General features: G+C 35.0%; 1 protein-coding gene across 1 annotated transcript in view; it reads right to left on the bottom strand.

Moving 5' to 3' along the window:
- LOC147074766 (uncharacterized) overlaps positions 1 to 14,166 on the bottom strand; it is a 61,346-nt gene that overhangs the window by 13,276 nt on the left and 33,904 nt on the right. The window contains exons 4-5 of the mRNA XM_085943246.1: positions 10,997 to 11,316; positions 7,729 to 7,934 (exon numbers count right to left, since the gene is read on the bottom strand). Coding sequence (XP_085799372.1) covers positions 7,729 to 7,934; positions 10,997 to 11,316 — 526 coding nt within the window. The remainder of the gene's footprint in view (positions 1 to 7,728; positions 7,935 to 10,996; positions 11,317 to 14,166) is intronic.

Raw genomic sequence — 14,166 nt, 5'->3', positions numbered from 1 at the left:
GATGTGGTGTTGGCGCCGAATGCTTCGCATTTCTTGGACGGAGCACAGGACGAACCAGTCAATCATCCAGAGACGTAAGATAAAGGAACGGCTCTCGACGATATGTCTGAAAAGAATTCTGCAGTTTTTTGGACACATTGTCAGGCGCGGACCGGACAACCTGGAGAGACTGGTAGTTTTGGGTAGGCTCCAGGGAAGGCAAAGCAGAGGAAGAGCGTCTGCGCGATGGAGCGACCAAGTGAAAAAGCTGATTGGAGGCACCATCCATTCTGCCCTGAGAGAAGCGGAAGATCGAGAAGGATGGAAAGTCTTGGTCGCTCAAAGGATGGCGAAATTTAAATGTGGTCACGATCCTCAGCCATGAGTGCACGACCAAGAAGAGATAAGCAAATAAACATTGCATAAAAACCTATTAAATATGTATAAAAACTGTGTACAAACATTTTATATTAGTGTTTTTATAATAAGGACCAGTGGCGGGTTTATGTTAATAATGTTCTTATGTTATACACCCCTTTTGTTTTTAGTTGCAGGGATTTTTTTTATACTTTGGGTAATACTTTATAAAAAAACTACATACATTTAAGATTTAAGTGTAATATATTAATTGTATGACTAGTTTGAACAGTATGGAGGCTCCCTTTTAATTCTTATGCCGAATCTATTGCTTCATCTGCGTCAAGGAAAATCACCACTGATTTGTTTACCATTTCATCAGAAGTGGCGACGAATTGTATCACGTGAAGTCTGTTTCGATTAGCACGTAAATTTGTACGATATGGACTGTCCAAATTACATTTAATTTGATAGCGATCTTAACAGGTGTGGACATGCGCGAAGTATCGCTGAACCATAATTGATTGTAGGTACACGTGCATTTGCGTTAAGGCAAAAGTTTGCAAACGATTGTACAATTTATTTTCGGGCTTAATTAATTAAGTATAGTAGTCTAGGTTAGGCTTCAGGAAGTTGCCTAAGTAATTCAAAACCACTACTGGAGAGTATCACTGTCTACCACCAACGAGACGTGACTTTGGCGTATATCTTGACATAATGGTGGTTCAGTAGGTACGTGGATGCCCGGGGCACTTCTTATGCATATTACAAATACAGAAATAGTTATATTGTTAGCATTTTTTAGTGTTTGTTTGTTTTTTACATACTGCCTGATTCGTAAAGATATTTTGAATACAAGAATTATATAAACTCAATATGACTATTGCCACGAATGGCGCGAATTGGTTTATTATTAAAACCGTAGCAACGAAACTATAACGTGAGAAAATAGTGACATCATTAAATATTACTATGAATTAATTATTGTTTATGTACCCAATTACAAATATTGTGTGAATATAATATAGCTATTTGGTAGGAATATATTAATCTAACACACAGGTTCTCAAACTTATTTCGACCACCGCTCACTTTGAGACTTAAAAAAAATCGGTACTGTTCGGTTATCAGGAATACAGCGGAAAACAAATTTTGAAAATAGCCGATAAACTGGATTATTTGTTAGGTTAACCTAACCAAACCTAACCCAACATAACCTAACCTAAACTAACCCAAACTAACAAATAATCCAGCTTATTCATGATATCCGAACAGTACCAAAAAATCTAGTGCCCCCCCCCAAATGTTTTTACTTACATTTTTACATTAGGTACCATCTGTTGCGTATCTTAAAAACAGTTATTACAAATATAATTTTTAAACATGGATTATTATATGGATAGGATACATATGGTGTGATCCATATCCTATTTTATCCAATATCTTATAAAGAATGTTTCAATGAGAGGAAATAAAACTCATACTCAATCATATTTCGAAGTTTTTCCGTCTATACGGGATTCCAAGCATACAAGCCTAACATCGCATCTCAAGAATTTCGGATAGGGATGGGATCATCGCGATCGACCGAAAAATGTTAAGTATATGAAAAAATATCGGAAATCACACACTATTTTATTTAATTAACTTAGCCATGGACTACGTAAATAAAATATAAAGCTGCATTTACATTATTATATGCGTAAGCCAATGATATTATTAATGGAAAACGCACTCAATACAGTAGCTAGCAAGTAAATTCGCGCATAGCGACATTCGCACATGTATAGGTAGACGTCACGCAATTCACATTTCACTATTCACAATTCAAAGTCACATTATGCGATATCACGCATCGGGAATTTATAGCAATATGACCTTTATTGTAATGGCGTTAGAACAGTGTTTCTAGTGTCAATGTTCATTTGAGCGAACCCGTTCGAACCGAACCATTCGGCAGACCCGACAAAGAGCATCAGGAATTTATAGCAATATCACCTTTATTGTAATGGCGTTATGACAGATTATGCCATTCGGCAGACCCGTCAAAAAAGTGAGTGTCATTTTTTATCCAGATGCTTCGTCCATTTAATGTCATTGGCGTAAGCGACTCTAATTTAACCGTCTATACGGGACTATACGAGTCTATACGAGTAGTAAATCGCATCTCAAGTGGTGTCGTGTCTAGATTCCGTCGGATTTTTATAGATAGAATTTGTCTGCAATCGCCCCTCTAGATTCCTTAACGTCCCTAATTTTCTTTGAGCCTTCTACTGCCCCCCTCAAAGCCTTCAGCGCCCACGAGGGGGCGTTATCGCCCACTTTGAGAAAGACTGATCTAACACAATATGGAGCTTGCGGCTTATTCATAATGTATACTACAAGAGTCATCATATCGAAAGAAAAGTGTCGATACCTGCACATCTATTCTATACACAAGGCTGCTATCGGCGGCTATCGAGGGTAGTTTATCATATTTATGTATTGAGGTGGTTAATTGATACAATAAGTTAACCGTCTGAACTATAAGAAGTTAATGGCCCCACTAAACCACCCTACCCTACGTTTGATGTGAAGCATCATTTTTTTTATGACTGGGAATGTCTCAGGAGCAGTTACGCAAGACTAAGGTCACTCGTGCACTCAAATATGGTTTGACTGAATTTACAGGACTTTAAGTTAGGGTACCCATGGGACAGATGAACATGTAGAGGCAATATTAAAAATTGTAGTAAGTAACAAATTAAAGCTAATACAAAACTATCGAACACTTTTAGTGAAGAGATCTTCACGTTGGCAGTATGACGCCGCAAATTTTCTAAATGCAATAAAATTGGCCTTTGTGGCGACCAGGTCGGACGGTCTGATGGGCCCAACAGCTGGTTTAACCGTCTGAATTGTCAAAAAATGCCATGTTATAATAGTACCTCTCTTGGCTGTGTTAACTTTTAGAGCGAGAAAAACAGTTTTGACAGTTTAGACGGCTAACTTATTGTCACAATTATAATAGGTACCTCAATACATAAATATGATATACCTACTACTGTAAATAGGTTATAGCTATAAATAAAGATCGTTTATTTGAGCATTGCATTAGTTTCGAATTAGCATTCCATAAACTAGAATCGAATTTAATAAATCCTTAATCAGCCTGCAGATTTCCATATTTTACAAAGAAAGTCGGATGTGATTAGTTGGAATGTGATTAACATTAATTTGAAAATGACTTCTGAAATGTCATAAAAATAAATATGGAGCAACATTCAAAAAAGAGAGAGCGTGTTCTGTTCTCATAAACCAGAATCTTAGCTGACACAGTAGATGGGGATAAATCATTGATATATTATGTAGTATTTATTCTCTTGTGGTATTCATATGGTATTCTTTGGTTCGGCGAAAGATGGGTATTGCAGATGAGATATTTACTGTTTCAAATAACTACAATGGTACAATCGATGCCAGTGGCGCACCCAGGGGGATGGGGGGGCAAGGGGCCCTGGCACCCCCCAAACATGAAAATTATCAGAATGATTTTAAACATTGAAATTGAAAGCCAATAAACTATACCTTGGGCTTAGACAAATAACACGGTCATGGCTGGGGAGGGCTAACAGGGCTTTAGCCTGGGGGCCCGGGCCGTGGGGGGCCCGGCGTGTCAGGTTGACCAGACAAGTGAGATAAACACATATCATAAATTAGCTTTAATAGCAAAAAAAAGTCGCCTGCGGCGCTATTATACTTAATGACCATGAACATTTTCAATTATATAATTGTGCAATATATTTTTTGATTATTATGTGTCGATACTCGACAGCTCCATTATTAAAGTAGATGTATTAAAAATCGCCAATAATTCACTGTATAAGTAACTTAATTTGAACTAAAACACAATTTAAAAAACGTTAATGTAATGTTTCACACTGCCTTTAATCTTAGCGGTAGGTAGGGGGCCCGCCAAATATCCTAGCCTGAAGGCCCGTTTCAGGATGTGGGGACCATCGTGTAGGTGCATCGAGTGCAATAGACAAAAGACCGATAAACGAGAAATTAGTCTGTGGAGAAGAAAAGGAGCCCATGGGACTAATTTACATTCTCCTCTTTGGGCCCCCTCCAATTTTAAATCCTGGGTGCGCCACTGATCGATGAAATAGGTATAATAAATATAACGGTAGTTCGGTGCGATGTATTTTTGACGAAAACTTGTAATCGAGTCTGATGTCCAATCGATTCTGAGCCGCTATTTATACATATTTACACTATTAAATAATATTTTGAAATTATGTTGAAATAATATGAAAATGTAATTTTATGAATTTGCAGATCCGTTATCTCATAACATTACGAAACCATATTATATATAGGTACTGACTGATTCTACGTGAAAAATGAATATTTAATAAACAATATTATAATTGAGATCTGGGACTATGATGGCAGCCACATATTATATCAATGCCACATACTCTTGTACTGAGAGCATAAATCATGAATCATCAACGGATATTGATGGCGCCTACCTTAATCTACCAGTATACAAGCAAGCATTACAAAGAGGACTTGTTTCGCCCACAGTCGCTTTTCAGTCAACCTAATAGAACCCACCTTCCACCCCTCCCACATACCATGAGATCTGAACAGTTTCTATTTGACGCATATATCTCAAACGTTTCGCCAAAACTTATAAAAGGGGGCCAACAATATATCAACATCTTAAAAAAATGTGCATTTCTTCCCAACTGAGTATAAAATAATACTCAAAGCATAACTTGGAAAGAAATATATTGATATAATATTATTAATTACTAGGTACGTCGATGGTTGAAATTGACGCTGTTTATTTTAAACGTTAAAATCAGTCAGTGCCTCGGGCTTCCACGTCCCTAAGCCCTTCACTGATCTCGTCCGATGCAAACTAGTTTTTTTCGATATAGCCAGCCAGAAGTTTCGAACATGGACATTGCAATAACTATTATATGCTTTTTATATACTTACGTATTTCGTCGATTTTTCTGATAGTTAAAATATACACATAATTATTTTATTAATAATATTATGAAAAACATTTCTTTGACCAGTGATTCTGAATCTTGATCTCGACATACCAAAAATGTTTATTTTTTTTATTTTTGAACGCTGCGTCCCCATCTGGACTGCGCCCGGAGCAGCTGCACCGCTCCACAACCCCTTACTAGTCCACTGCGTATAGTTTAATTGAATTTAACGCAATGAATCATTTCCGCTATCTGTTTTGAGGTTAAAATCAATTAAACAAACAAAAGCAAGTAGGCTGTGCAGCTAGAGGTGTGACTAACTGTTAATATGAACAATTTCCATTTAAATTACGCAAATAGGCTTTTAACACTTGAAGAATATTTTTCTGCTTACTGTAAAATTGAAAAGCGTATGCCTGCACTTGACAATATGCTTTGAATCTGATTTATAACTGAATAGTATAATTACAGTTTTTTTACCTACACCAGACTACGAGTAACTAAACCAAACGTAATGTAATTGTTGATTTTAATGAATATTATGATCAAATGATAACGGATATATTGATAATATTAATACTATCGACCGAAGGTACTTGATGGAATATGAATTTAAATTCTAATTCGACGGCCATTGTTTCCAGAATGGACCTCTTAAGTGTAGTATTATTATTGATTATAATTACTAATGATCTATTATTAGGTTTTGACGATTTACATAATGCTTATCGAATGTATTAATACTGACAATGTAGGGGTTTTTTACAAACACTTCAACTATTCATAGTTTATTATATTAATACTATCGACGGAAGGTACTTGATGGAATTTGAATTTAAATTCTAATGGATTTAAGTTTTGTACTATTCCATTTGAGTCGTTATTTGCGACCCGGGTTTCTCCTTTCGGCATCTTCCTAGAATTGAGGATTTACACCTCTTGAGTGTAGCATTTTTATTGTTTATAAAGAATAACGATTTATTATTAGGCTTTGACGATTTATTATAATATGCTATCGAGTGTATTGTTATTAATAAGATAGGGTTTTTACTAATTAGGTTTTTTACTGACATTTCAACTATTCATAATTTTTTTGTTAAATTTTTGTGACCTTTGACTTGATAGGTAGGTAATGGAGTTTTTACCTACTTAATTGTTTGATTTATTATATAAGCTAGAGTTAAGGGTGTGCGTTGTCAGTGTGTGTTTACCTTTGGTGAGTGTATACTGAGCCTGAAGATGCCGAAAGGCGAAACCCGGGTCGCAAATAACGACTCAAATGGAATAGTACAATACTTCAACCTATTAGTATTCATAGTTTGTTAGTTATATTTTTTTTATTGTGATCTTTGACTTAATAGGTAGGTGATAAAGTTTTTACCAACTTTATTGTATTGATTTGTTATATTAAGTTAGAGTTAATTGTATTCGTTGTCATTGTATATTTGCGTTTTGGTGAGTGTACGTAGTGTCCGAAGATGCCAAAAGGCGAAACCCGGGTCGCGAAAAATGACTCAAGTGAAATGGTACAAAACTTAAATCGATTAGGATATATTTATACAATATATTATTACCACGTTTTTATTAGCTCGTATTCTTATTTGTCCGGTACAGATTTTTTCTTGTGTGTCCAGTACAAATTTTTTCTTGTTTGTCCAAGATTTGTATTTTACGATTGAACATTTTTAACTAACTTCTCGACTAGCTAGACATTTGAAACTTTTAGAATATATCAGAACACGACGACAGTGCATTCTTTTAATACTTTTGGCCATCTTTAAGCAGAATTGAATTCATTTTCAGTTAATTATGTTTTGTATGATTCGGAAAAAATTCGTAATAAATAAGTAAAACACTATTATTGGTTGTTAAAGGGGTCCTAGAAACTAAATTATTAATATATACGTGCGTTACTATAGAAATCAATATGAAATGTCAAAATGACATTTCAGTATTCCATATTTATTCAGTATTTCTATCAAGTACAAAAAAAAAGTATTTATTAAAACATAGAATTGTCAAGTTTATATGATTCAACAGAAAATTTAAAAACGTGGTATATAAAAAGTTCTTTTTATCTTGTAATTATTATTGGTACTGAGGTTTACAAGGAGACACCCGAGCGGCAAAAGTCATATTCCAATAAGGATACGTATTCAATTATATAAACTGAATCTTATGATGAAGTAGCTATGCACAACAGCTCGCGGTGAACTGTATACCTACGTACAATTTTCTGGACACGAAATATGCATGCACTATTTATTGAATATTACTTGTAGGGATTCTAAACATTCACCTGTAGCTGGTAGGTAATTAGTTAAGTCTACATTAATAATAAAACAAATACCTACGCCATATAAAAAATTAATATATAGTAGGTATTTGGATAAACACTAACCTTCTGCGGCTGGTGTCCTTTCTTTAGATCCAACCAGAACCTGGCGATGTTGAGTGCGAGTCCAGCTAGAGCAATTGCGAAGAATTTGACTTGGAGATGCGTAGACAGCACTTGAAGAAGCAGGCCGATCTTGGCTTTCAAGACGGCGCCAAGAAGAAGCAGTTTCAAGATGGCCTTCTTCTTCTTTTTCTTCTTGCCTCGTCCGTCTGAAAATATCGGCGATAAAGCGTATTATTTACTAGCTATATACAATGTCGAGGGTTTTGACAAAAGATTTGGCGTATTTCAAAAAAATACTAGGTACCTTATTCTTAGGTCAATAATTATTATAAAACAATCATTATTCGTAAGATGTTTTATTACATTTGAATGATCAAAGACACAGCTTATAATCAGTATCTTTAAAATTATCTTCAAATGTGTTAATCGTGCCCATTGTTTGAATAATAAAATGTCTAATTCTTGTCAAATTTGGGATAACAGAAATTATAAATATAATTTTTTATCGTAAATATTTCAGTATGTAATGTTAACAACAATATTACTAATGGTTTTATAAATGCGTTTAAAAATTAATAAACCTAAAAAATCTTAGCACCACTGCACATGGATGTACTGAAATATAACTATATTCTAAAACATTAGATTGAGAGGTTTAAAAGAATACTATGTATGTAATAAAAATACTTTATGCAGTCATAAAATGTTTAAAATAAATATAAAGGACAATAAGGTTTCAAAATTATATAAATAGATTATCTACACCGTTTAAGGAATGTCCAGGCTTATGCTTTGAAAATACTATAAAAGCTCCATTTTTACCTACGTGGAGCATGTGGGCCGTAAAATGGAATGAAATAATTTAAAAAATCAATATTAACATTTCAATGCGATCTTGGGTTGACGTGCAACATAATTTACGAAGCGCACTGTCAATGTTGGGGCACACGTAACCACTTATGATTTAAGGCCGACCCCATATTGAGGCCAAGACATTGAATTGCAAATCATGATGGTAGTGCTAATTAAGTCTATAATTTAGGTATTTAGAGTTAACAACGGATTGTGTGTCAATATATAAATATGTATGCTAGAAAATTAATTCAAAGTCATCCGATACATGCAAAAAAGCACAAATAAATTAGCATTATGCCTGATTTTAGAGGGCATGTGAATTTCTCAAATTGTAATTACTTCATAACATGATTTAGAGACTTTTGGCAGTAACTTCACAATATTATTATATAACAGCGTTTCTTAACCTAAGGTTCGCGATCCAAAGTTGGGTCGATTGGTATATTTAGTGGGTCATGAAATATTCTTAACAAAACAAAATTCTTACCAGCATTTATAATATACATGCTGGCAAGAATATTGTATTGAATACAATATTCTGGCAAACCTAAGTTGCAGCCTGTCTAATATAACATCAAACTTTGATGAGCTTTCAAAGCTTATCCAAAGCCAAAGTTTACATTAATAGAATCAAGTGTTGTTTACCAAAACTTTATTTAGTATTATTAAAATAAAATATTTTTTTGTCAGCGCGAGCCAAAATAAAATTATTACCGTTTTTTATCTCTCTGTCATTATTTTGTATTTAAGTATAACGTATTAATCAATTTAAATAGTTTCCACGCCTTTTATGAGTTCAGAACATCAATACTACACTCTACTAAATGAACTTTCTAATGACGACTAACACCATAAGTCATCCGTTGGTGCCACTTAAAATTTAAAATTTTGTTCATAATCACATAAGTCAGACTTATGTGTTTTTACACCCCGCTTTTCAGAGGGAAATAACTTATGTGGTTGTGTTCATTTGTATTATAACACCATACTATCAGTATTTGACTTATGTGTTTATACACAAGTGTGCAGAATCACTTTGACTTTTTTCACTTATTTGGTTTTACACCCCGGCCATATAATTCTTACCGTAAATTGGTTCGCAGATCAAAAAGGTTAAGAAACGCTGTTATACAACAATAATTAACATACATAAAGGTTTGTTTATTCTTATTATGTACTTTAACAACATAATTCTTCTATTTTAAGACATGCATAATTACTCTATTCATTGACTAAATCACTAAATACACCACAGTACAGATCTCAATCAAATCTAACCACAAAAAAATAAAATTAAAAAAAACAACCATTACAGAAAATTCTCCGATTAATGGCCAGTTAATTTGGCTTTGTATTCAACGTCATATATGACATGCTCTATTTATTTCTAAATAATTCCACATATAAGCATTCTTATTTTATAAGACCATAGACTAGTTTTTTCGGTCATTAATTATATTGTAAAATGTAATAATGAATTCAACTACCAGACTAGATTACCTACCATTGACATCTTTATGCTCAGTGACTAAGTTAAGTCGATTAAAGCCATACATATATAGCTGTATTTCATATATCTACCTAACGTTCAATCACAATTATTTTTATTTTACCCAGCCACATGAATAAGTTTTTTTCTCATTAAAAACTGATATTAAAAATTAGCGAAAATTCCAACATTTATTGAAGCATTACTTCACTGTAAAGCAATTTATATTATAGTTAAAATCATTTGGGCATATTATCTATAGTCTGTGTTGCTATTTTTTTCCACACAATTATAGAACAGATACAAAAAATGATTTCAGTATTTACGATAAAACTATAGTTCGTAGATTTGTGATAAGCAGCCAATTGAAAATGATGTTTTCGAAACCTTTTTGAAGGTATACTTCTTTTGGGGCGTTTGGTAGAAAGTGAAATTGAGAGCTGCGCGCACACACCGTTACGAAAGTGCCGACAGTATGAGGTTAGCTGCGAATCAGTCAACTGTATACAAACGCAAGTTTGATAGTAGAATTGTTCCGTTGCCTAGGCAACGAATTTATTATTATCGGCCTTATTAATATTGCCGGATGAATATTTTTAGAATATTTTTCACCATTTTCATCCTAGAGCCTATGAGAGCCCATCCTAGTGAAAGTTATGAAGCATATACTCTACCAAACAACTTTGCATCCAATTTGAGATTAAAAATGAAACCGGACGGCTTTCTGCGTCTACTTAAGGGCGGCACTTTTGCTGGGGACGTCACTGTCCATTAATAACTTTATAAATTTGAAATTGTTTGTGGTAGCATGTTTCTATATTAAAATGACAAAGGCGAAATTACACCACAAGGCGTCTGTCACTATCTTTTAATATTACTATAAGAATGGTGACTTATTTTGATAATCATGCAATAACCCATTACCTTCCATATCCCTTCCCTCCTCAGAATCATCATCATCATCGTCATCCTCATTGTCATTATCGACATCGCCTCCCCGTTTAATGCGGGGTTTAGCAACTCCCTCAAGCTCCGCATCCTCTACCGGACTCCATGCATCATTGACCGGAATTCTGAGGACACCTTTGTCTTCTTCCATCATCATCTCTGGCTTGTCCTGGTGGAGGTGCAGGTTTACAGGCTTCTTCTTCTTCTTTTTCTTTTTGTCGTGGCCGCCTTGCTGGCCAGCGGAGATGGTGATCGATTCCAGTCCGCCCCCGCCGCCCTTCTTTCTCGCCATTGATCTGTCAATGAAAAATAAAATTATTTTTAATAAACTATTTCTTTTATTCAACGAATAATTCACAAGATTTAAGAATGTACCATTCTAATTATTGAACATACATAATTCTGAAAACACTCATGAGAAACTATAGCTAATAGCAAAAATATTTTTCGAAAAAAGTAAGACACCCGGCAGGAAACGACCCTGCGTCGCTTGGGTATCGCGCCCTGTGCATTAGCACTATGCCACGACTGCCATGCTTAATTGCGACACATTTTAACTATTGACTTTTATAAATACTTGCTCATTAGTGCTCTCCAAATTGAGTTACGATAGGCCAGTGTGGCCGCTAAACTTTCAACATCTGTGTACCCTTTTTTCTCCATTTTTTAGAATTTCCATTCAATTAACACTCAGTACCCCTCGTCAAAAAAAATGCACTTCTTTAATAACAATCAAAATATATATTTTTTCCCTTTTTCAGTACATAAACAAAATAATAATAAACGAAAAATAAAATTCATTCATAATTAAATATAACTAAAATAAATCAAAGTTATATTATAAATAACATTCATTATATTTATAATCAATGAGAAAAATGAAATTGTTTATGTTGAGACAGATCATCATAATTTTATTTGGCTCCCATGCGGTTCTACATCCAAAAGCCGGTTCCTTTTTTTGACTTAATGTCTACAAATGCTGAAAAAGCTACATCACATAATATATAATATGAAATTGGAAAAGCCAAGATGTATTTCAGGACTTTCTCTGTTAAAAATGGATACACATGTTGCATTTGTAACCAGAATGATGTTAAAGTTCACTCTTTATATTTATTTTTCAAGAATCCGTCTGAAGCTAATTCCAACAATTGCTCTTCTTCCACATGCGATAAACCTTCTAGCGTGGATGTTGTATTGATGTCGTATTAATGCTTGTTGCATCGGGTGCAGCCAAAGCCCGGTGCAGCGCGTACCCCCACCAAACTCTTCCCTTACCCCAGGGGTACGCGTACTTTACTTTGGGAAACACTGCGGTAAGCGATCAATTTTTTCTAAATTAAAGTATTTATTACTTTACAAGAAAATAAGAAAACAGTCAAAGACTAAGCACTTATATAGGGGGCCTCCAAGCTCACCAGCGCCTTTGACCTACAAGTACCTAAAATCACTGGAAACATAAACAATACAACGGAAACATACATATTTTCGATATACAGTCGAACTTGGTTATTACGAGGAAGATGGGACCGACTGAATTTGCTCGTTATAAGCATTACTCGTTTTTCGTTATATAACATTTTTCGCGCCATGTTCTATTTAAGCATAGAACATAAAAAATCTGAAAACCATCGTAAAAATCCCCGAAACAAGCATGGTATACATAAACTAGAAAAGAAGTTGTTTATTGTAATGAAGTGCTGAGCCGCCGGCGCTGGTAGGTACCTACTGACTTCACAAAGCTTAGATTTTTTACATGCAATTTCAACCATATACGTAGATACTTTTTCAATTTTGTCGGTGAAAATACCAATTAGGTACTTAGACACTTAACTAGTGTCATAAACGTAATCCGATCCCGGCGGCACCGGTCTAGTTAACTGCCCGGTAGTGCATAGGGTCGAAAATATTGTTTTTAAACGATCGATACGTTAACAATTTTGCTCGGTATACCCGATAAGTAGTTCGTTATAAAAGTAAATAAACGTATGGAGAAAATCATAAACTAAAATTAATGTCAACGAACGTTTCCTCATTACATCTGAGATCTCACTATTTCCGTGATAGTAATAAAGTTCGACTGTATTAAATATCTAAAATGGGGTCTATTTTCCACGGCCCAACGCTTCAACCAGTGATATCCCGGTCATGCGCTGCTTAGGAACGGCATATTCTAATGGGTGAAAAAATAATGATGAAAGTTATAAGTTTTAAGTGTAGGCTCCGTAGTAAGTGCTTAGGGTTCCTGAGGGTATTAATCCGGCCCTCTTCGTACCAATTGCTAGTTAAATGATATGACATCTTCGTAGTTTTTGTCCACAACAACGCTGGCAAAATCGCAATCCATCTTATTAACATAATAACTGTCGGAACTGCTATAATGGCATAATTTCCATCTGCAACACCATCAATGCAAATTCTTGCGGTATTTGTTAACCAGAATAATGGCTGAAGTGCTTGAGTGTCATCGGGTCAGTGGATAGTTCGTGCTTTGCGGTCCAGCAAGTGCTGCATCGTTGATATTTTTTTTTACCACGCGCTGTGGATTACGGGATTCGAACTTGCTACAACTGTATGCAGTGACGTCTCGTGAGGGTAGGCAAGATTGAGCGTCGCTTGGGGGCGGCAGTAACCCAAAGGGCGGCAAATCGAGGAGAATCGTTAGGTATATATAGAAAAATAGCTACCTAAGCTTGGTAATAACGGAAATATCTTTCCATTAAAAAATTCAGCTAACTGGTTGGAATCAAAATGTATTAATAAGGTACTATAAAAGTTTTAACAAAATTTTTTTTTTTTGCGGGTTCGCGATGTCTAGTTTACTTCTGTTGCCTTTGGACGTCACATTCTTGGTGAACAGCAGAGAAACGTACTTACCTAATTTAAATTTTATCCAAATATGTTTGCTAGTCACTCACGAGTTTTGAAGTTGTCAGGTGTATTTTTAAATATCATCATCATCATCAGTCATCATCAGCCTGAATATATCCACTACAGGATGAAGGCCTCTTCAAGCTGCTTCCACTTCTCTCGGTCCTGTGCATTGCGTTGCCACGTACTTCCGCAGAACTTTATCATTTCATCGATCCAGCGGTCTCTAGCTACCTTGCAGACGTTTTGTACTTCTTGGATACCACTGGATG

The sequence above is a fragment of the Rhyacophila brunnea genome, unplaced genomic scaffold (assembly GCF_057557595.1).
Source record: "Rhyacophila brunnea isolate RB1 unplaced genomic scaffold, BYU_Rbru_1.0 scaffold_15, whole genome shotgun sequence".
NCBI lineage: Eukaryota > Metazoa > Arthropoda > Insecta > Trichoptera > Rhyacophilidae > Rhyacophila > Rhyacophila brunnea.
The sequence above is the reverse complement of the archived record's forward strand: the minus strand, read 5'-3'. Positions and strand labels throughout refer to the sequence as shown.